The sequence below is a fragment of the Lepus europaeus genome, chromosome 2, assembly GCF_033115175.1.
Source record: "Lepus europaeus isolate LE1 chromosome 2, mLepTim1.pri, whole genome shotgun sequence".
Lineage (NCBI taxonomy): Eukaryota > Metazoa > Chordata > Mammalia > Lagomorpha > Leporidae > Lepus > Lepus europaeus.
Window position 1 is genome coordinate 170,044,253 of NC_084828.1, and position 24,771 is coordinate 170,069,023.

General features: G+C 39.7%; 1 protein-coding gene across 6 annotated transcripts in view; it reads right to left on the reverse strand.

The window, feature by feature from the left end:
• Positions 1-24,771, reverse strand: part of CLASP2 (cytoplasmic linker associated protein 2) — a 215,516-nt gene that overhangs the window by 153,183 nt on the left and 37,562 nt on the right. For all 6 annotated transcript variants that reach the window (XM_062215855.1, XM_062215821.1, XM_062215831.1 and 3 more), the window contains 3 exons: positions 23,415-23,490; positions 21,390-21,487; positions 11,937-12,007 (listed from right to left, as the gene is read on the reverse strand). In XM_062215855.1, coding sequence (XP_062071839.1) covers positions 11,937-12,007; positions 21,390-21,487; positions 23,415-23,490 — 245 coding nt within the window. The remainder of the gene's footprint in view (positions 1-11,936; positions 12,008-21,389; positions 21,488-23,414; positions 23,491-24,771) is intronic.

The following is a 24,771-nucleotide window of genomic DNA, read 5'->3' on the forward strand; positions in this document are numbered from 1 at the left end:
ATCTTTCAAAAAAAAATCCAACCATCAATTACTTCAATGAAGCTATGGGACAATCACATGGTTATCACGGTATATAACATGTCATGATAACCTAACATCCAACTAAGTAATAAATGAGGCTCATGATAAGGTTCATGTAAAACCTTTGCAAAACATATCATCTCTGGTACTTAAATTTTCAAGACAGTTACAGGCTGATCCTAACACTTGTTAATGACATGAACTGTATTAATCCACGTGTACAAAGGAAAAGATGTAAACGTTCTCTTGAAGACTCAGGTTCATTAACAACATTAGGTTGGAGGATATGTTGTTACTGATGTCCAACACCTTGCCCCAGAGGAATAAATGAGGCTGTTTCAAGAAGCCTACTGTTTACTTAACGGTACAGCACTGAGAGACTAGATACCTTTAACACAGAACTAACCCACAGGATGGCAGTCTAGGGTCTTTGATGGCAACAGCAGGGGGCTACTACAAGGCTGCTTTTTTTAGTCACTGGCTATTTCCAATCTGAAGTGTTGACTACTTACTATCTATTTTGTTGCCATTACCCAATCTTTTTGTCTTTTTTAATTCTCTTTTTCTTCTTGTAAACTCTTTCTTTCCTATTATTACTCCTACAAGAAAAGGTTGGCCTTTCCGCTGCTGGGTTACCCTCTTTCTGTGATTTCAGTTACCAAATGTGAGTGTATCACAAAGAATATTCACAAATATGGAAGTAAGATCTACTGAGCATTATTTTTTTTTGCTATTATTCCATACCTCCTGTGATGTTCAGATACAGAAACTAAAAATATACTGTGCTCTTCCTCTACTTTTCTATCTTTAAGCTGGCCATAAAAAAAAAATTCTCTGACCTACCTTGCCTGATAACAACTAAAAACTCCATCTGAGGAGTTTTGCTCCACATCTGGAGGAAAGAATGCTGCACAGAGAGGCCAAGAGGAATCCAAACATATGGGCCTGGCTGGACTCCCTTTTCTGGCACCACATCATACTGTCTTTGTCCAGTCACATCTCTACATGGCTATCCATGGTCATGCCCATGCCATGAAGTCTCCATAAAAAAATCCAAACTACAGGGTTTGCAGCACTTACAGACAGCTGAACACTCTCAAACGTTCCTGGAGGGCAGTGCACTTAGAAAGGGCATGGAAGCACCATTTCCCTTCTCCCATCCCTCACCCTATGTACCTCTTCACTTGTATGTGTTGTAATGTACTTTATCATAAACCAGTAAACATAAGCGTCTCCCTGTGATCTATGAGCCGCTCGGGCAAATCAATCAAACCTGTGTTATAGGAATCCCAACTTACAGAAGCACAAGTAAAACAACCTGGGACTTGTGATTGGCATCTAAAGGAGAGGGGCATTCTTGAGGATTAGCCTTCAACGTGTAAAATGGAATTTGGGGGTTGGCACTGTGGCGCAGAGAGTTAAAGCCCCAGTCTGCAATGCTGGCATCCCATATGGATGCTGGTTCAAGTCCCGGCTGCTCTTCTTCCAGTCCAGCTCTCTGCTATGGCCTGGGAAAGCAGTGGAAGACAGCCCAATTGCTTGGGCCCCTGCACCCCTGTGGGAGACCTGGAAGAAGTTCTTGGCTTCTGGCTTCAGATCAGCTCAGCTCTGGCTGCTGCAGTCATTTGGGAAGTGAACCAACAGAATGGAAGACCTCTCTCTCTCTCTCTCTCTGTAACTCTTTCAAATAAATAAAAATAAATCTTAAAAAAAATTAAATGGAATTAGAGGAACCCAGTTGCTATTGATACAGAACTGACTGCTTGTTTGCTGATGAGGAGGAATCTCCACACCTTTGGGGAACACAGGAGTGTTGACCGTATTGGTATAAAAGAGGGAAAAAATGTTGGTTTTTCCAATACCTCCCCGAAATCAGTAGCTATAAGTTAGTTTGGAATGGTCTAGAAGGGTGATCTCTGGGAAGCCAGGATTAGACTACCATTTCCATATATTCTTTAAAAATTCATTTTTGGAATAACAGCCTGTGTTGAAATGTTAATAGTCTATTTAACACAAAACCTTATTTCTTTCCAGCCACTCTGCAGCAACAACAAAAGGCCAAATTCCTCTCGGAGCACTTCTGTGGCAGACTGCAGGGCTCAGCACTACACAATAATCCTACAGGTTTTTAACTCTATCTGGCTTGACGGCCCTGAGTTAGTACATAACCACATGACTGCTTGCTTGCATGCTCTTGGGTAAGTATGAAGACAACTAAACCAAAATGCACTCAGAACCATGCCTTAACACTCTTCGAGTGATAGCCACTGTAATGTATCACAAATCTGTCTCGAAATGAAATTCCTACTCTCTCATATGGTCCTGAAGTTAACTTATATAACATATTCAAGAGATAACAGAATAGCTGGAATACACAAAGAGAAACTAAAAATACACAACAGCAACAAAAAGTCAAACAGCCAAAAAGTTCGCCAAGAATGCTGAAGCAAGTCTCAGAAAAGGAAGTACGAATAACCAAGCACACAAAGATTACCAACTGTATCAGAAAACAGATATTCTACATTTTTCACCCATCTGATAGGCAGAATTTTAAAAGAATAGTAATAACAATAACTGAAAAGAGCACAGGATAGCAGACACTATTTGTGGGAATGTAAATGGTAAAGCCGCTTTTGGAGCAAGCTGATTATAGCTAATCGAATTCATTTACTTAAAATTCCTATTTATTTCAGAGGCAGACACAAAGAGAAAGAGAATGCGTGTGCTCTCATCTGCCAACCCACTCCTCAAATGCCTCTCACAGCCAGGGAGCTGGGAGCAAGGAGCCAGGAGCTCAATTCAGGTCTCCCATGTGGGTGACAAAAAACCAACTATTGGAGCCATCACTGCTGCCACCCAGGGTCCGTACCAGCAGAAAGCCAGAATCAAAAACCTGAGGTGGGAACCAAACCGAGGCTTTCTAATGTGAGATGCAGGTATCCAACTGCTAGGCCAAACACTTCCTCCTCAAACACTCCCGCCCACCTTTTAAAAAGGTATTTATTTATTTATTTATTTACGTGAAAGGTAGAACACAGACAGATGGAGAGCTCCTCGCCACTGTTTCACTTCCTGAATGCCTGTGATGGCCAGGAATGGGCTTGGCTGAGGCCAGGAGGTGAGAACCCAATCCAGGTCTCCCACACTGTTGGTAGGAACCCAAGCACTTGAGCCATCACCACTGCCTCCCAGGGCTTCATCCAAGTCAGGATTGATCCCAGTTACTGCGACATGGGATATGACTGTCTCACTGGTATCTGAAACACCAGGTCGAACACCTGCCCGGCTAATACAACTGAAACAAAAATGCTGAACCAGAAATTCCACTTGAGATTATTGTATGAAATATATACATGATGTGCACGAATACACATGTATGTAATGGCATATAATGTATGTAAAGGCATAGTAAACACATATTCCTGAAAACACATATTCCATATTAATTGTTTACCTTTACTTATACCTGTGTTTGGGGCTTGGAGATGGTTTTGAAGGCAGTATTATTTTATTAAAAAGGAGGTGGTAATTATATATTACGTTCATAATTAAAAACAATATAAAATAGGAATAGAATTATCCATTTGTTATGTAAGCATACTTATATACAAAGAAGAGTTTATATCAAACTATTAAGAACTACCCAAAGTAACCTGTCACTACATACATCTTTACTTTTTATTTTTATAAAGGTATATTTTAATCCCACAAAAACCCTATTTTAAAGAGATCAGCTGAGCTTTATAAAAGACTACTTTGATTTAAAAAAAAAGTCAGCATATTCCTAAAGAATCTGAATGTCTTCATGTAATATTTGAGAAAAGAAAAATTAAGTAAATGTATACTAACAGTCATTGAACCTAAAATGTTTCAGAAAGAAAATTAAATCTGGATATAGCTCAAACTAAATCTAAGATTTAGAGCTGCCTGCAGATTAAGGTTTGAAAAAAAGGACAGAAGGAAACTTTGTAATGCCTTTAAGTGTACAAAAAAAATCCTATGTTAATCCTGATGCCTTCTGCCTTAAAACTCAGTAGTTACAATTATACTCTTATTTACTTCTATAAGGCCACATAAACCAGTTATGTACATTATTGGTATAAATCATAGCAGGTAAAACCAAATTTATGAGCACATTTCCATCTAAATGTGCATGATGATTTAAGTGACTCTGTCCACACCATCACTTTGGTGAGTTTGCAGCCTATTCCTCACAGCCCACAGAGGACAAATTCCTTAGAGAGAGGAGGTCGTTACACAGTAATAGGAAGGCTGAAAGTGAGCGTGAAAAGCCTCAAATACATGAAAGTCCTCTTTAAAAACCTAGTTTACAAAAAACAAACAAAAAAAAAACCTCACAATACATTTTTGAAGAAGCTCAAATTCTTCCTTATACACATCTCTGATGATCATGCGATTACAAAGTATATCTCTAAGTATCTTAACAAAGGTTTAATCGTGAAAAAAGGCTCAAATATTAAGTGTTATTAAGGACAGTACCAAATGCATACTTGGGATTCTAGATTTGGTTTTGGTTTGCTTTCTATGCTGGGATCTGACACCTATCGTCCCAGCAAGCCTCAGTTTCCCAATCCGTGAAATATCAAATACTCTCAGCACTTCACAGAGTTATACGTGCCTGAGGAGTTCATGTATATTAAGTATAAGAAAGTGCTTTGAAAAACCATAAAGCACTACAGAAACACATGCTTTTAAAATTATCTTTCCCAAAATAAGAAACTAGGAAAAATCAGTTCTTAATCAAATTACAACCTGTACAGAATTCCTAAAAGGCTAAATATTTTCTAGAGTACTGTTTACTACTGACATGGACAAATCATAAGCATATTAAACAAAATGGCAAGCCATTTTGATTCTTTTAATATTTTATTGGCATAGAATTCTACTTGTGTCAAATACAACAAGAAAGATGTCAAGCCAGCTAACCAAACCTTGACAAAATGTGTCACTCCGCCAAAGGCCATGTTCTCCCTCCACAGCTTTTGCATATTTCTCATATTTCTTCCAGTATCCCTTCCAATTCAGCACCAAAGGCTGAAGGCTTGTTTGGGTTGCAAGGTAAATTGTCACCTTATGTTTGCCAGATCCCATACAGATGTATCAAGTGGAATGAGACAACCATTGACAAACACACACATGCATAAATGCATACATGAATGTACACATACACAAACATGCAAGTGTCCTTCATTCTTTAGGGAGAGAGATTTCTTACACAGCAAATGATCGTCACCTTAAAAGGAAGTGTACATCACAGTAAAAGAAGAAAAATAAATCGTACTCACCATCTCCCATAGCCATTCAGATGGTCCAGGGAGCTCTCTCAAACCAATAGGTCAAATAACACAGCAAATAAGCGTAGCTCAGTGCCTGCGCCACTGGGCTCGGCCTGCAGCCTGCAGACACCCGGAGCACTGTGTGACCCAGGCCGCGCTGCAGCTCTGCACCGCAATAGCCAACAGCTGCTACTCCACTTCAAAATAAAAGTCTGGGGTCTTGCTGAAAACCCTCGTTTATTTGGCAAAGCCTGGCAGGGCTTGATCAAGATTGTTCTTTAACTGTACGCATCCTGTTAGATACAGCTTACGATGTTTCTCCTTGCACTGGCTGCCTGAAATTTAATCTAAGAAAAGCTCTGAAAGCCAACAAATGCCAGCCCACGGGGGGACTTTTAATGCAATCATCAAAACACAAGGCATGTGTTCAGCAATCATTTTCTGCTTCCCTAAAGATATCCATGTAATCAGTAGCAATCACATGATCTGATGGATTAACTGATTTGTGCCTTTTAAAAAAGGTTTTCTTCCTTTTGTCATTACCTTTTAATATTTACAACGGAAGACCGCTAGAAGTGCACACACAGGAATAGCCCAGTTTCCATGATTAACTGCTCCCATTATGCAGGAAGCATTTCTGGCTGCCGTAAACAAATCACGTCAAAGACAGCCCATCAAAGGCTGCTCTGTGTGCGGACAGCAGGGCCACACGGAACAAAGCTTGCTGCTGGTGGAGGAAACAGAATCTAACCAGTGCGCAGCTGCAGAGGTGCAGAGCACCCTCTATCCAAACTGTACGATCATCAGCACATGGTCAAGCTCAGAGAAGGCCCTGGGGCTCATGGTCACAAATAGATACGTTCAAAACCAACCTATGAAAAGAGCTGTCTGGCTTTTCACTAAAGGAAACGGTATAAAAATATATAAAACTAGATTAGAAGCTACCTTATTGACTCATTCAAACCAAATATAAAGGTAATCCAAAGCCTAATTTCTATGCTTTGTTTTATTGTCAGCCTTCAAGAATAATTCTTTTCCTAGCAACTGTTCCAGAGAAACTGGAAGACAATTTACAAAGATTATATGCCAAGACGGCATTAGACCGCGTAAACACACTAGGCAAATCACTATTATGCACAGTGTTTTCTTTTCACAGTGAAAGAGAAAAAGACCCACAATCACAGCCACCAACACTGTTGGTGTTTACATCTCGGTTAGCGTAGGAGAACTGTCTAGAACGTTCCACGACAACACCAGACTCTGCCATAAGCATGGGGGCTTCCAACTTTCAGTCTTCTCCTTCCTACTAGGCTGGTGTTGCCTCCTTTCAGCCACAATCTACTTAATTTTAAATCCAGATTCCTTCCTTGCTCTTAGGGGGACGCTCCTTTAACTCACTTTCACAATTTGAGAATTAAAGTCAAGCTCGAAACACTCTCAAGAGAAAAACTGATGCATTTCCCACTATTCCTAAACTAAATGGTACACTCAAATCTCTGATGATATAATTTACTCTGTGTTCTTAAGTGTGCTGAAATAATGATCTAGAAGATCAAGTCAAAGAACTCAGAATGTAACTCAAAGGAGGACAGACGTGACAACTACAGTAGAGTTCAGACAAAAATACAATACATAAGGGGAGAAAAGGTAAAATAAGAAGAAAATAAGAAAACACTATTTCTCTGAACAATAAATGCAAATAAGAGATTGTAAGACCATATCATTCCCACTTAGCATCTCTCTCTCTAGCCCAAAACCCTTCCTGGACTTCTTACTCCTACAGTCCATCAGAACTCCTACAAGAGGCCCTTGGGTCAGGGGTCCTGCTCAGTTCTCCAACTGCACCTCCATGGTCTCCTGAGTTTCCCTGCAGCCTCACTGGGCTCTAAGCAGCCCTGGCTTCCATTCTGCTTTTCAAATATACCAAGCCCATGTCTAACTCTGGAGTTTTAAGGTCACTCTTTCTTCTGACCATTTATCCCTAACTGGCTCATTCTTAGGTCTCAATTCAAATATGACACCTCCCAGAGACACCTGTGCCATACTATGTCATATAAAGTGAATCACTGAGTTATCCGCCACCTCAACACCATATTTACTTCACTTAATGACTGCTCAACTATAATGGCTCTAAAAAAATTATACTACTTTTACATCAAATCCTGTTTTTCCCATCTATTTAATAAAATTTACTTAAAAAATAACAAAACAGGCCGGCGCCGCGGCTCACTAGGCTAATCCTCCGCCTTGCGGCACCGGCACACCGGGTTCTAGTCCCAGTCGGGGCACCGATCCCGTCCCGGTTGCCCCTCTTCCAGGCCAGCTCTCTGCTGTGGCCAGGGAGTGCAGTGGAGGATGGCCCAAGTCCTTGGGCCCTGCACCCCATGGGAGACCAGGAGAAGCACCTGGCTCCTGCCATCGGATCAGCGCGGTGCGCCGGCCGCAGCGCGCTACCGCGGCGGCCATTGGAGGGTGAACCAACGGCAAAAAGGAAGACCTTTCTCTCTGTCTCTCTCTCTCACTGTCCACTCTGCCTGTCAAAAATAAAAAAAAAAATAAAATAAGAAAAAAAAATAACAAAACAGTAAATCAATAAGCTGTAAGAAGTATGATGTCTCATTATTATGGTTTCAGGAAAATATTCATTAATTTTTATTTAACAGATTCCAGTCACAGACTATCAAATAGAACAAATTTGAACTTTGTGTCATGTTTGGATGAAGCCAAAACTATTTGCTTTGTAGAAGCGTACTAAGGGAGAGGAGAAGTGGTACCTTTAATAATAATTTTTCAGTCTGCTGTATGCACGGAACAGTTCCACAAGCTTTCACGCTAGGCCTTTACTGTCCCCTAAATACTTTGCTGTTCCATAACTTTATTTTACAGTTTCGGTTTGAGTGTGTGATGAATCAACAAAAGGCAGAAATTGTGGGGAAAAAATTGTGCAGAAATAAAAAAAGGCGTTGAACAAATCTTTATCACATTACTTTGTATATAAACTATTTGTCTTCAAATTGTTACTTACAAAAAGTTGTTTTCAGTGTTCAACTGAGAAATATTTCTACCTGAGAAAACTATTCAAGTGTCTGGAGTTGGGATGAAACACACCATGATTTTTGCATTCATATTGGAGGAAATAATTCTTTCATTTAACAGTCCTCCATTTAGCAGGGCTATTTAGAGACTAAATTTACTAAACCAAGAGTAGTTACAGTTACTCCAATACCCACTGTATGCATTCTCTACTCTTCTGTCTCCTTATTTATGATCATTCTTTCTTACTAAATACAGCCTCTTTTAGGACAGAAACTTTGTCTTCTTCACTTGTGTGACATAATCTAATTTACCTTGTATGAAGGTAACTGACTTCAGGCTAGCAAATGGAACAGAAGTTAACTGCAATAGTTCAAATAAAAGCTAAAGGAGACTTTGAGTAGGATGTTAACAGTGAAGCTGAAAAAAAATGGGGGATATGTTAGTATTTCAGAAGTAGAAACGATTTTTTAGAATGGGAAATCAAGTCCAGTTTCTAGCGTAAGCTAGTGGTGGTACCACTGATTGAAATTGCTAAGAACAGGGGAGGAACAGGTTTGAGGGGAAACAAGAGACAACGGGGTATCATTTTGGACCTATGAAGCTTCATTTGCCTACTAGGCACCCAGATGTCACTGAGGTCACAAAAGAAAAACAAATACTTTTTTAAAGAGTCTCAGGCAGTATAAGTTTGCAGGGGGAGTGGAGTGGAACGAATAAAAAAGCAGGAAAGGCTTTGGCCCTAGGACTTGCCAACCTGGATAAATGGGCTTCCTTCTTCCAGTCTCATTCCTTGTTAACGAATTCCTAATTTGTTTTAAGATTTATTTTATTTATTTGAAAGGTAGAGTAACAGAGAGAGAGAAAGACATCTTCCACCTACTGGTTACTGAAATGGTCAGGACAGGGCCAGGATGAAGCCAGGAGCAGGAACTCTGTCTGGGTTTCCCACGTGGATGCAGGGGCCCAAGTTCTTGTGCCATCTTCTGTAGTTTTCTCGGGCACATTAACAGGGAGGTGGATGGGATGGGACGTCAGCCCCACAGGCAGCAACTTAATCTGCTGCACCAGATGGTGGCCCCCATATTAAGGGTTTTTCAGTGACGGCACAATCCAGTCATCCTTAGGTATCCACAAGGGATTGGCTGCAGAAGCCCTGCTTATCCAGGATACCAAGATCTGTGCATACTCAAATCTCACACATAGTGATGCACTATTTGCCTACAGCTATGCACACCCTCCTATATTTTAAACCATCCTTAGATTACTTATTAATACAAAGTAGATGCCATGTAAATAGTTGTTATACTGCATTATTTAGAGAATAATGCCAAGTTTAAAAAAAAAAGAAGCCTGCATACTTTAGTACAAAAGTAACCATTGTGGGCCTAACAATATTTCTGATCAACAGCTGGTTGAATATGTAGATACAAAAACAACAGACATGGACGGCCAGCTGTACTGTCATCAGATAGGTCACAACCAGGGGATAGACTTGTGGCTCACAAAGTTAAGCTGACAGCATCCCATATCAGAGCACTGGTCAAGTCCTGACCACTCTGCTTCTCAACCAGCTTCCTGCTAATGTGCCTGGGAAGGCAGCAAAAGATGGTCCAGGCACCTGGAGCTTCCACCTATGTGGGAGACCAGAATGCCATTTTGGCTCCTGGCCTCATCCAGGCGCAGACCTGGCTGTTGTGGCCATTTGGAGAATTAACTAGCAGGTGGAAGATATCTCTCTTTCTCTGTAGCCCCACCTTTCAAATAAACAAATCTTTAAAAAAGAAAAAAAAATTGTGTTCTATGCCCTAATATGTATGTTACAGGCTTTTAGTTTGAACATTTGACCATACTTGCAATATCCAGATTATAACCTCCAATACAGTCTCTGAAGACTCCCTCCAAGAAAAATAAATGCCAGGTTCAAACCCAAATATCCCTGCTTTTAGAGAGATAAGCAAGAGAAAAAGAAATGGAACAGGGAGGATAAAAAATCTTAGATTTTATGGCCGGTGCCGTGGCTTAACAGGCTAATCCTCCGCCTTGCGGCGCCAGCACACCGGGTTCTAGTCCCGGTTGGGGCGCCGGATTCTATCCCGGTTGCCCCTCTTCCAGGCCAGCTCTCTGCTATGGCCCGGGAAGGCAGTGGAGGATGGCCCAAGTCCTTGGGCCCTGCACCCGCATGGGAGACCAGAAAAAGCACCTGGCTCCTGGCTTTGGATCAGCGCGATGCACCAGCTGCAGCGGCCATTGGAGGGTAAACCAACGGCAAAAAGGAGGACCTTTCTCTCTGTCTCTCTCTCTCACTATCCACTCTGCCTGTCAAAAATAAATAAATAAATAAATAAATAAAAATTAAAAAAAAAATCTTACATTTTAAAGGTAACAGAAACAATCTCACAAAATAGAAGAACAACTGCTTTCAAAACAAACCATATCCAAATAACATCTTAAATTTTATAATATGCATTACACTTCTTCCCCTTAGAGTTGTAACAAAATATAGTCTGGGATACACAAACGAGAACATTATGAAAACACACAAGTCTCAGTTCAAGCAATTTTTAACAACTCTCCTTCTTCTTCTTGTTTTTGGTTTCTACAGAAATAACAGAGGTAACTGCTGGGAAAATCAAGACTAGGTATTGAACACCTTCTATTCAGAGAAGTGAGAAACAGTGGCAGTCAAGGTGAGAAGTCAATTCATGCTAATGGAACTAAGTGTAGAATGAGATAGACATAATTTTTCATACATCAACTTTTCTGACTTCCTGCAACCACAACAAAATTTAGTCTTGGTTTAACCTAGAGGAAAAACGTATATTATATTTCTAACATGCTCTCCTATTACTTGACTACAAACCCATAAATCCTCCAACATCATTACATTACCAACCTAATTCAACACTCTCTTTGAGGCTACTTTCTCAGTGGAAGAAACATCTGTATTATCTCTGGAAACAGAATCTATTCTTCCCATATTTAACTAGTTAATACTTAAAGGCTAACATCTAAGTAATGTTACTCAATATCAACCTTACAGAAAAAAAAGGAACCACAGACCTAAATAAACACCAGATGCCAAATCCAAACCTCCCTGAATTCCAGCCCAGTCCCTTTCCACCAAAGGAGCCAAAGATGACAGTGCTGGTGATGCTCCTGTGCAGACGTCTCTGTGTCACTGTCACCACTGAGGGTCCACACACAGGAGGACGCAGCCCATCACCCCCACCATTAACCAAGCAAGACAAACACGCTGCACAGAAAAGCCACATATGTTGTGGAATGTTGAACGCAACACGGTCATCATTCAATACAGAAGACAAAAAATAAAGCAAATGAACAATATCATTTTACACTATAGACCCATCATTAAATGTTCACCCACTCCAAAAAGTCCGAAGATAGGTAATAATCAAAACAATGTAAATAGTTTGCTATATCCCAACTAACATTTTACACAACAAAATCAACTTTTCTGAATCAGTGATATTATAGCTGGCTTAAAAACACATTTAAATGTCTAAACCTTTTCCAAATAATCTTAAAAATGTTTGAGAAAAGGAATAATTTAATTATTCTTACCTTTGCAGGCACTCAAAATCATACCACCTGAATTTTGCACTTCATCAAATTTGGCAAAGATCATTTTTAATCTGGGAATAAAGAATAAATTGTTTTGTTTGTTTATACATATAGATACACAGACACAATTTCTTTGACCACCTCCCTTAGAAAAAACAATTTTAGGGATTCAGTTAGTTCTCTTTTCAACTAACTCACTGGAAGAAGACACAAAAGCCATTTCTGTTTGGTTGAGAGGAGAAATGAAACACAGGCCAGACTACATACTTGGCAGGTAAGTTTGTGAAACAACTTTCACACAAAGTATGTTCCCATGTTTCATCATAAAATTATTTTACAAACTCATCAAAAATATTCTCGTTCCAGTCTTATAATAAATCCATTCGGTCACCAACACATCTTTAAAAAGCCCAAAAGTCATGCTGAGGAACCTCAGGGCAAACACAAAAATAGTGAAATGTAAAACATCAGAATTTAAAGTGATGCTGATAATCTGTTTTTGCTACTGACCTATTTTCATGCAATATGAATTCCTCTGTTATGTCTCACTTTATATGTAAGATAATTTCTCTTTCTATACATCTATTATCACTTTTTGAAAGTTAAAAACAGGGGCCGGTGTTGTGGTGTAGCAGGTAAAGCTGCCGCCTGCAGTGTCAGATTCCCATATGGGCACGAGTCCTAGCTGTTCCACTTCCAATCCAGCTCTCTGCTCTGGCCTGGAAAAGCAGTAGAAGATGGCTCAGATCCTTGGGCCCCTCACCCACATGGGAGACCAAGAAGAAGCTCCAGACTCTTGGCTTTGTATTGGCACAGTCCTGGATGCTGCAGTCATTTGGGGAGAGAACCAGGAGATGGAAGACCTCTCTCTCTCTTTCTCTCTCTCTCATAAATAAATCAATCTTTTAAAAAAATTAAAAACATTTCTTACTAAGAAAGTAACAGGCTCATTATAAAAAGAAATGAGGAAACACAAATGGGATCAAAGGAAAAAACTCTACCATAGAGAGAATTTACTTAATTGTACCTTTTTTTATGCCTTTATTATATTCATATACAAACTGTCTTCATCATGAAATAATATGCTAACAGTATCTAAGTTTTATTTTTTAATTATCATAGATTAGGAGGAGTCATATTTTTCTAAAGTAAGAGATAGTAATCAATATGAGTATATAAACAATTTAGAATAGAAAATCTGCCAGCATCTTGGAGTTTGTCTCCCTTTCAAAACTTTTAATAACCTTTGGGACACAAAATGCTAATATGAGGCACTGTAATTAAATTCTCAAACAAAAGATGTTTTATTTCATTATTTAAGTTAGATACTATTAGAGAATTCTAAATTATTATGGGTAAGATGTAATTCCTTTTCCTTTCTTTTTTAAAGAATTGTATTTATTTATTTGAGAAGTAGAGTAACAGAGAGTGAGAGGGAGAGACAGAAAGAGGTCTTCCTTCCATTGGTTCACTCCCCAAATGGTCGTGACAGCCGGAGCTGTGCCGATCCGAAGCCAGGAGCCAGGTGCTTCTTCCTGGTATCCCATGTGGGTGCAGGGGCCCAAGGACTTGGGCCATCTTCTACTGCCTCCCCAGGCCACAGCAGAGAGCTGTATTAGAAGTAGAGCAGCCGGGACTTGGCCGGCGCCTTGTCTCACTTGGTTAATCCTCCCTGCAGCGCCAGCATCCCGTGTGGGCGCCGGGTTCTAGTCCTGATTGCTCCTCTCACAGTCCAGCTCTCTGCTGTGGCCCAGGAGGACAGTGGAGGATGACCCAAGTGCTTGGGCCCCTGCACCCACATGGGAGACGAGGAGGAGGCACCTGGCTCTTGGCTTTGGATTGGTACAGTGCCAGCCATGGTGGCCATTTGGGGAGTGAACCAATGGAAGGAAGACCTTTCTTTCTGTCTTTCTCTCTCTCTCTCACTGACTATAACTCTACCTGTCAAATAAAAAAAAAAAATGTGGAGCAGCCGGGACTAGAACCGGCACCCATATGGGATGCTGGTGTCACAGGCAGAGGATTAACCTACTGTGCCACAGCGCTGGCCTCTGTAATTCCTTTTCACAAGTGCATTTGAGTAGAAATATAAGCTTTTATAATCAATTATATTTATGTTTAAAACATATACTCAAGTATATTTCATATTAAAAATAACAGAATTTTATAAAATTTAGATACATCTTGTTCAATACGAGCCTACACTTTTTCAAGTACAAATTCTTACATTCACAAAAAAAAACAGTTAAAACCAGCCTGTAAGTAATTGATTACAGATTTCTGCTCATACAACTTATAACACTGTTCAGTAAAATACTCTGTGATTAGCATGTAGGAAAAAAAGATGGTAAGCACAATTTAGGAGGTCAGGAAAGCTCTAGGCAGGGTCTGCGGGAGGATAAGATAAAGGCAGGAAAGCCGTAGGGAGACTCTGACTCATTGGTTAAGGACAGAATTGGAAAAGGAAGTCTAACCCAAGTCCATGCATAAGTTTAGAGTAAGACCAGTAAGCCACAAGTACACTATGAAAACTGCAACTAGTTACCTCAGAGCTTATATTTTCTCAGTAACAGCTTTATTGAGAGACTTCACTTAAAATACAATTTACCCTTTTGAAGTGCACAGTGGTTTTCAGTATATCCAGAGTTGTACAACTAGTATCACAGACAGTTCTAGTATACTTTATCATTCCCTAAGAGTGTGCACTACGAGTTCTTCCTCATTTCCCCTCCCCCTAGGTCTAGGCAACCACACTAATCAGCTTCCTGTTTCTACTGGCCTAAGAGTTGCCATTTGGCCATTTCACACAAATAGAACCATATAATAGGCAACTTTTATGTTTGTTTTATTTTCAAGATGCATGCATGTTGTGAGCATCCTTATTTATGGAAGAATAATATTCCATTATATAGATGTGCTACATTTTATCTGCCCCATTCAGCAGTGGATAAAACATACATGACTGTGAAATTAATACTTTTTGGCCAATACGAATAATTTTGAACACCCATATATAGGTTTTTGTAAAACACACACACACAAATTTTATTGGGGGGGGGGGGGGCAGCATTGTATTACCACTGCCACCCAGGGGCCAGCTGGAGTCTTAGCTGCTCCACATTCGATCCAGCTCCTTGCTAATGCGTTTGGGAAAGCAGTGGAAGACGGCCAAGTGCTTGGGCCATTGCCACCCATGTGAGAGACTTGAATTGAGTTCCTACACTCAGCTTTGGTGAGCTGTCTCGACCCCCACCATTGTGGCCTTTTTGGATAACAGACCAGTGGGCAGGATCTTTCTCCTGTGTGCTGTGTGTGTGTGTTTCAAATAAAAAAAAATTTTTAAAGATAGGTAAGCAGAGAGAAAGAAATTCTAAAAATGGTCTCCCCCCAAATTGGCAGAGATCAAAAACACAGTAACGGGAGTGAAGAATGCCTTTGGATGAGCTTATTAGTAGACTGGACACTGCAAAGGAAAAAAATCTCTCAGCTTGAGGATATCTCAGTAGAATTCTAAAAGCTGAAAAACAAAGAAGAAAGAGACTTTCAGAACTGAATGTGGGGCTGGTGCTGTGGCATAGTAGGCTAAGCATCCATCTGTGGTGCCCACATCCCATATGGGTGCCGGTTCAAGTTCTGGCTGCTCCTCTTCCAATCCAGCTCTCTGGTTATAGCCTGGGAAAGCAGTGGAAGATGGCCCAAGTGCTTGGGCCCCTGCACTTGCGTGAGAGACATGGATGAAGCGCCTGGCTTTGGATCGTCCAGCTCCAGCCATTGCAGCTATTTAGGGAGTGAACCAGCAGATGGAAGACCTTCCTCTCTGTCTCTCCCTCTCTCTGTAACTCTGCCTCTCAAGTAAATAAATAAAATCTTTGAAAAAAAAATTTTAAAAAGAACAGAATGTATGAGAACTATGGGACAGCTACAAAAGAGATAACACACATAGTGAAAATGCCAAAGCAAGAAAGAGAAAAGACAGATATTTTTCAAATAATCATCAAGAATTTCCCCAAATTAAAATTAATGTCATAGGGCAGGCTGATTAACACACATTTTGCATATTGTATGTATTATATGTGGGGAAAATATGCAAGAATCACAAAATCACTTTTCACTGCTATGAACAATTTAATTGTGAGGGAACTGCTAAGGCGGAGATGATCAGCATCTCAGGGCATTTAAGCAGACACTAACAAGACCTGAGCTCAAGGCAACAACAGGAGGGGCTACAAATCCTTACAGTAGCACAGGATATAAATGCTATACAGTTACGATTTAATACTGCATCTTCACAGTTCTCTGGATCATGAATGGCACCATGTGTAGTCTGTTTGCATGCATAAGTTTCGATAAAATTTAACTTTGTATAATATTTTTATTTGTATTTTAGAGTCAATGATAAGACATCTACATATTTATGCATCATTTTTCTTTTTCTTTTCTTTTTTTTTTTGACATTTCTGAGCTACTTCATTCACCTATGAGTTTTTCCACATTCTGGGAAATCTCAAAAAGAAAATACAGACATGTAAGTGGACCAGCACAATTCAAACCTGTGTTGTTCAAGGGTCAACTGTAGTTAACAGAAATAAGAGAGGCTATCACTATAGATCCCATATACATTTCAAGATAATATAGTGGTGGGTGTTGTGGTATGCAGTAGGTTAAGTTGTTGCTTGGAATGCCCAAATCCCACATCTAGGTGCCTGGTTCAAGCCCGGCCACTCCAGGCTGCCAATCCTGCTTCCTGCTAGTGCACCTGGGAGGCAGCTGAGGATGCCCGAGTACTTGCGCTCCTGTCACCACATGGGAGAACCTACGGAGTTCCTGGCTTCCCAGCCTAGCCCAGCCCTGGCTGCTGTAGGCATTTAGGAAGTAAAATAACAGATCAAAAGCTTCCTCCCTCCCCACCAACTGCCACTCTGCCTTTAAATATATCTTTAAAGAAAGATAATAAATGATAAATGATTACATCAATAGATGCAGGAAGAGCACTGACAAAATACAATACCCATTCATGATTTAAAAACTTTCAGTAAACCAGAAATAGAGAGGAACTTGTTCAAATTGAAGAACATCTAAGCTAACAAGAATATTAAGCTAACATCATGCTTAACGGTAAGAAACTAGCAAATTTCTAAGTCCAAGAACAAGCCAAGAATGTCCCTTCTTGCCCTCCTTTCCAACGTCATATAGAAGTCCAAGCTAATGCAGTAAGACAAGAAAAGGAAATATAAGGTACATTGACTGGGAAGGAAAAAATAAAGCAGTCTTTGTTCAGAGAGAATCTGATGATATAAGGAGAAAATCCAAACAAACAACCAAAAAATCTCCTAGAATAAGCAATTATGTAGCAAAGCTGCAGGACACAAGGTTAACCTTCAAAAGCTGACTGCTCTTCCATACAGTTATCTCTTTATATCTGTAGGGGATTGATTCCAGAATGCCTTGCATATATCCAAATCTATAGATGAAAAGGTCCCTTATAGAAAACGTCCTAATCTATGCAGATAACCTTTCCACATCTTCCACATGCTTCAAAATCACCTCTAGATTACGTATAATGCACTATACAGGGCCTAGTGCTGTGACGCAGTGGGTAAAGCTGCTTCCTGTGATGCTGCCACCCCATGTGAGAGCTGGTTCAAGGGCTGGCCATTCGACTTCCAATCTGCTCCCTGCTAATGTGTGTGGGAAAGCAGTGGAAGATAGTTCAAGTACTCGGGCCCCTGCCACCCACATGGGAGACAGATGGAGTTCTGGGCTCCTGGCTTTGGCCTTGCCCACCCCTGGTCATTGTGGCCATTTGGGGAGTGAACCAGCAGATGGAAAATCCTTTTCTGTCTGTTTCTCATTCTCTCTCTCTGTCTTTCTGCCTTTCAAATAAATAAATACCTAAGGCAATGTAAATGCTATATAATAGCTGCTATTGTTTAGCGCATAATAAGAAAAAATAGACTGCACATGTTCAATAGAAATGCAGTTTCTGTTCCCAGTATTTCTGATCAGCAGTTACTTGAATTCGTGGGTGGGTAACTCCTGGATACAGAAGGCCAAATGTAACCAGCAGTGAATGGTAATTTGACATTTTAAAAATACATATATTTACATCCCCAAAAATGAAATATTAATTATAAATCTAACAAAATATGTACAAGACAATATGAGGAAAAGAAAACTCAGAAAAAAAAGAAAGAGGAGATATAGAGATTATATTCCATGTTTGTGGATAAAGAAGATTAAGTATTGTCAAAATGTCAGTTTTTTCCAATTGGTTCTATAGATCAAGTGCAATTCCAATCAATATCCCAAACTATTTTTCTTGCCATTATTTCCTAAACAATAAGTAGATATTAATAAAACAGTTCTAAGGTTAATATGGAGAAGTAAAAGATCCAGAATAGCTAACATAACATAGAAGAAAAAGAACAAAGTTGGAAGATTTACTATAAAGCTACAGGCAGTGTGATATTGGTGAAAGACTGGACAAATGCATCAACGGAACAGCATATAGAGCTCAGACAAAGACCTCCATAAAGGTGAGCATTCGGCACAATGGTTAAGATGCCACAGAATGCCCACATCTCATACTGAAGGGCCTAGATTCCAGCCCCAGTTCTGCTTCCAATTCCAGCTTCCTGCTAGTGCTTATCCTGGCAGGCAGCCAACAAGGGCTCAGTACCTGGGTCCCTGTCACTCACAAAGACCTGACTGAATTCCTGGCTCCCGGCTTCAGACTGACCCAGCACTAGGGAGTGAATCAGTAGATGGAAGATCTCTCTCTTTCTCAAATAAAATGAAAATAAATAAATAAATAGACCCATATAAGTATAATCTATGATCTCTGGAAATGGAGTAAAGGCAATACAATAAAGAGATAATAGTCTTTTCAACTAATAGGAGTAGGAAAACTGGACGTCCGCATACAAAAATAAATGTAGATACAGATCCTGTATTCTTCACAAAAATTAGCTCAAAATGGATCACAGAACTAAATGTAAAGCACAAAACTTAAGATTCACATAAAATAATAAAGGAGAAAACCTAGTTGACCCTGGGTTTGGCAATGGCTTCTTAAAACGTGACACCAAGAGCATGGCCCATGACAGAAGTAACTGGTAAGCTAGACTTCATCAATCTCTAGACTTCTGTTCTGAAAGACACTGTAAAAAAAATAGGAACATGCCACAGATGGGGGGGGGGGGCATTTAAGGCGGATATATTTAATAAGTTACTGCTGTGCAAAATATACAAAGAATTCTTAAAATTGAACATTAAGAAAATTAACAACCCAATTTAAAAATGGCCAAGAGTGGGGCTGGCTCTGTGGCCCAGCAGGTTAAAGCCCTGTCCTGAAGTGCTGGCATCCCAAATGGGCACCAGTTCTAGTGCTGGCTGCTCCTCTTCCCATCCAGCTCTCTGCTGTGGCCTAGGAAAGCAGCGGAAAATGCTTGGGACCCCGCACCATGTGGGAGACTAGAAGCTCCTGGCTCCTGGCTTCAGATCGCTCAGCTCCGGCTATTGCAGCCATCTGGGGAGTGAAACAGCGATGGAAGACCTCTCTCTCTGTTTCTACCTCTCTCTTTGTCTTTCAAATATATAAAAATAAAATGAGTGAATTAATGAAAGAAAAAAAAATTTTTTTTTGAAAAAAAAAAAAAAAAATGGCCAAGAGCAGCACATACTGTGACACAGCAGGCTAAGCCCCTTCTTAAGACACACATATCCCATACCAGGGTGTCTGGGATCAATCCAGTTCCATCCCTGCCTCTGCTTCCAGTCCAGCTTCCTGCTAATGCGTCTGGCAGGCAGCAGATGACAGCACAAATACTTAGGTTCCTGCCAACCAGGTGGAAGGCCTACACGGAGTTCTTGGCTCCTGGCTTCCACCTGGCCCAGCCCCAGCTGTTGTAGACTTATGGGAAGTCAACTGGCAGATGGAAGATTCTCTCTTTCAAATAAATTTAAAAAAAATTTTTTTAACTTACAAGATACATCAATCAACTGTAAAGTGCAGACTTCACTTGGATCTGGATTCAAACAAACTAATAAAAACACAAACAGCTCTCTTGCCCTCTCTCTCCAGCTAGTCAGGTCCCCCTCTTGCCCCCATCCCCCAGAAAATAAAACCTTTCCTTTAAAAAACAAAACAAAACATACAAATGGGGCTGGCAATATGGTGCAGCACATTAAGCCACCACCTGTGAAACCGGCAACCCAAATCGGAGTGCCACTTTGAGTCCCAGGTCCTGGTTACTCTGCTTCTAAGACAGCTTCTAGTTCCGTACTGATGCACCCAGGAAGGCAATGGCAGATGGCCCAAGTGCTTGGGCCCCTAGTACCCATATGGGAGACCAGGATGGAATTCTTGGCTCCTGGTTTCAACCTGTCTCAGATCTGGCTGTTAGAGTCATTTGAGGGTATGACCAACCATAGAAAACATCCCTCTCTCTTTTTTTTCTCTCCTCCCCCTCTCTCTTCGTTGTTCTGCCTTTCAAATAAATAAATAAACCTTTTTAAAAACATACAATTTTTATGAAATAACTCAAAATTTGAACCCTAACTAGAAAGCTGATATTATAAAATTATTTGGAGGAAAAAAAAAAAGTGTCATGACAGACAGTTTTGTGGTTGTAACAGAAAAAAAAAAGTGTTTTATCTTTTAGGCATATACCAACAAATTTCCAGATAAAATTTTATGATGACTTAGATTTGCTTCAAAATAATATAAAATAAAGTAAGTAATCCAGGGCATAAAAGATATAAAATAGGCCACAACGTGAAGGTTCATTATATTATTTCATCTACTTTATGAGATACTTAAAACGCTAAATACCATAACAAAAAGGGAAAAAATCCTTTCAGTGAATCTCCTTAAGATGGACACTAAAATTTCATTACAAAAAGTAAGGAAAATTGGAATATATTCAATAAAATCATAAACTCTGAGATGTTAAAAAAAAAAGTACCTCTGAACTATAATGTGTTTTGATACACATGGAGCTTATTAAAAGGACCTTTATTAATCTGATCTAGGCCATATTCTTGATTTCCTTTTTATTTGACTAAGTTTTAAGAATAGTACTTGATTCTTATAAAGCTGCCTGTTACCCAGTAAATTGCATAGACACTTCCAACAGTGGGCATTCAATAAACATTTATTTAATGCATGAGTTAATATTTTACAAAACCCTTGCTTAAGCATCTTCCAAATTATTGCCAGCTGGTATCAATGGATAGTATTTACTTACATATTAAATAATAAATAATGAACAGATATATAATCAGTGAACAAAACAAATCAATAAGATCTTAAAGAACTCCTTAAACAGTGATAACTTATATAAATGTCATTTTATGTCTTTGAATCTTAAGAACATTTAAAAAATTTGAATCTTTGTAAAACCAATGAAAAATTTTAAAATTAATGATGAAAAAATAAACAAAAAGACTTACCTAGCAGAAGGAATTCCTCTTGTATAAAGATCTACCCTCACTTTTTCTCCCACATGTCTATAAATCTCCACTATAGCCAATATTGCAGCATCTCTCACCTGTCAAAGAATTTAGAACTTTTTACTAAACTTATATACAATTAAATATTTCACCTCAAAGTAGTATTATACTAGCAGATGAATTTCAAGTTCCAAGTTGACTTTAATCATTCTAAACTTCTTGGAGATTATGGCATGTCAATGGCAAAATACCAAGAAGATCTGCCAACAAAACTCTGGAGAAATCTAGTAAAAGAAGGTTTTAAAGAAGTCTAAGAAACCTATAAATAGAAGTTACTGATTTGGCTTTAAAAAAAATCTCGTTGTAATAAGATTATATAGATAACTGTCAATAAATGCACTGATACAAATTATCATAGTTAATATATTTTCCCAAAAATAAAGCTGTCTTTAAAGAATATGGCCTGAACCTGAAGAGATATTTTTACACCTATGTTCAGAGCACATTATTCACAATGGCCAAAAGGTGGAAACAAACCAAACATCTACCCACAGCTGAACTGAAGGACAAAACGTGTCACATGTGTGTATAAATGCATACAATGGAATGTTATTCAGCTTTAGAAAGAAAGAAGTTCTGACACTTGGTAACACAGATGAACCTGGAGGCACTATGCTAAATGAAATAAGCCAGCCAGAAAAGGACAGATATTCCATGATTCCACTTCTGGAGTAGTACCTGCTGCAGCCAAATCATGAAGGCAAAAAGCAGGATGGTGGTTTCTAGGAGCTAAGGAGGAAATGGCGAGTTGGACTGTCCAGTGAGTACAGTTTCACTTTGGGCTGATGGGTGGTGGAGATGGTTGCAAAACAGTGTGGACATACTTAATGTCACTGAAGTGTACACTTAAAAACGGCTGGACTGGTAAATTTATGTCTTGTCTATTTCACTACAATTAAAATTTTTTTTAAAAATCTGGTCTGAAGACAGGAATTTAAAAGATGGCTCTAATTCCCTTACACAGCTCACTGTCAAAAAGCAACTCAAGAGATAAAAAAGCTTTCTAAGCCTTCAGAGGGTCAGCACAAACCTCTACAAAGACAGCGAGGACCTGAAAGGAGAGAAAACTGTAAATCTGCACCACTCCGAATGGCTAAGTTCTGCCAAAAAGCTTACAGCCATGATTCAACTTCACCAGAAGGGACAGGAAATACATTCTTGTATTACGTCTAGAGTGTAGACAGCTCAGTAAAGTTTCTTTTGAATGATAAACCACTGATGCAAATTTCCCTTTAAGTTGAATGATGACTACTGCAAAAAGTGGTTGTCCAATAGTATTCAGGAGTAAAGAAAGGAAGCTGAAAACCTGTCTTCACAATTAACATACATGACAGTTATAAAAGGAATACAGGTTTCTGTTTATCTCTCAAATGTAAGAACAAGCCATTAAGTCTCATCTGTCCTTAATACTAGCCAAACAACTAATAAATGTAAACAACTTTGGCAAATATTAGGGTTTTAAAAGATAACTTTAGAGGATTTTTTAAAAAAGGAGGTAATGGGGCCAGCGCTGTGGTACAGCGGGTTAACACCCTGGCCTGAAGCACCAGTATCCCTTATGGGCACTGCCGGTTTGAGAGCTGGCTGCTCTACTTCCGATCCAGCTCTCTACTATGGCCTGGGAAAGCAGTAGGAGACAGCCCAAGTCCTTGGGCCCCTGCACCCATGTGGGAGACTGGGAGGAAGCTCCTGGCTCCTGACTTCGGATTAGCACAGCTCTGGCCACTGCGTCCAATTAGGGAGTGAACCTTCGGATGGAAGACACCTCTCTCTCTCTCTACCTCTCCCGTGTAACTCTTTCAAATAAAATAAATATATCTTTAAAAAATAAAAATAAAAAAGGAGGTAAAAATCTTGATTTCACTACCCCTTTTCTACCTTCTTTCTTTATGTAATGTGGGATAAAAGCACTAGAAAAGAAAGGGAAACCAAAGAATTACTAAATGCTCAAATACAAATTCTTACCTGACTATTAGAATCTCCACACAGGACACACAAATGTGGTATCAACTTGCTGAGGACTAATGGCTGAGTCCCAAAACTAAATATAATTTGAAGAAAAAAAAAAAAAAAAAGAATTACTTAGCTTTAATAGAATAGCAAACAAAATGTACTTGTATCTTCTTATCAATATCAGTCTAACAAATATGGTGGAGAAGATGAGCACATATCATTAAAACATGAAGGATATGAAATACAAGCAAAAAATAATTCTAAATAATGTACTATGCAAATTTGAATAAACTCATGACTGAATGAAAATTGTAACAAATGATAAAACAGGGTAAAATGTTCAACCAATGGCACTCTTAAACCTAAAATCTATCAATTACTTAAGAAAATCTGAACTTTCATTTTTAAAATAATGATTTTTTTAGACTGGGTCTCAAATAAATTTGCATCCCAATGGGATAATTAAAAGGTCTTTATTTATGCTTATTAACATTCTGATGAGGTCATGGGTTGAAACAAATGACATGAGAGCCCAAAACCACAGAGGCTGTGCGGACTGAATGCACTTACAAGCTCTAGATGGCAGAAAGGACCACAGAGCAGGAAAAGGAAATAAATGAAAGCACAGTTAAGAAAAGGAAGGAGCACGACAGGAGCAGCTTTCAGCTACTACACAGCATTTATCACATTGCACAGAACCTGAAAAATAATTCAGGAGAACAAAGGCCCAATTTACACGTCTCGGACCAGAGTCTTGGCTCTGTGGCAGCCGTGCTTTCAGAACTCTGCAAGATGCTACAGGACTCCTGAATAACCTGGGAAAGTTTCATCAGCTTAAAGATTTATTTGAGAGGTAGAGTTACAGATAGAAAGAGAGACAGACAGAGAGAAAGGTCTTCCATCCACTGGTTCATTCTCCAAATGGCTACACGGCTGGAGCTGGGCCAATCCAAAGCTAGGAGCCAGGAGCTTCCTCCGGGTCTCCCATGCAGGTGCAGTGCCCAAGCACTTGGGCCATCTTGAACTGCTTTCGCAGGCCATAAGCAGAGAGCTGGATCAGAACAAGAGCAGCCAGGACTTGAACCGGCACCCATCAGGGATGCTAGAGCCGCAGGTGGAGGCTTAGCCTACTACACCACAACACTGGCCCAAAACATTCATTTTTATGTACTTGAAAGACAGAATGATAGAGAAAAGGGGAGAATCAAAGAAACAGTTCTTCTATCCACTTGTTTACTCCCCAAATGGCCACAACAGCCAAGGCCAGACCAGGTGGAAGCCAGTAACCTGTATCTCCATCCAGGTCTCCCATGTGGGTGTCAGGTGCCCAAGCACTCGGGCAATCATCCACTGCTTTCCAAGGTGCATG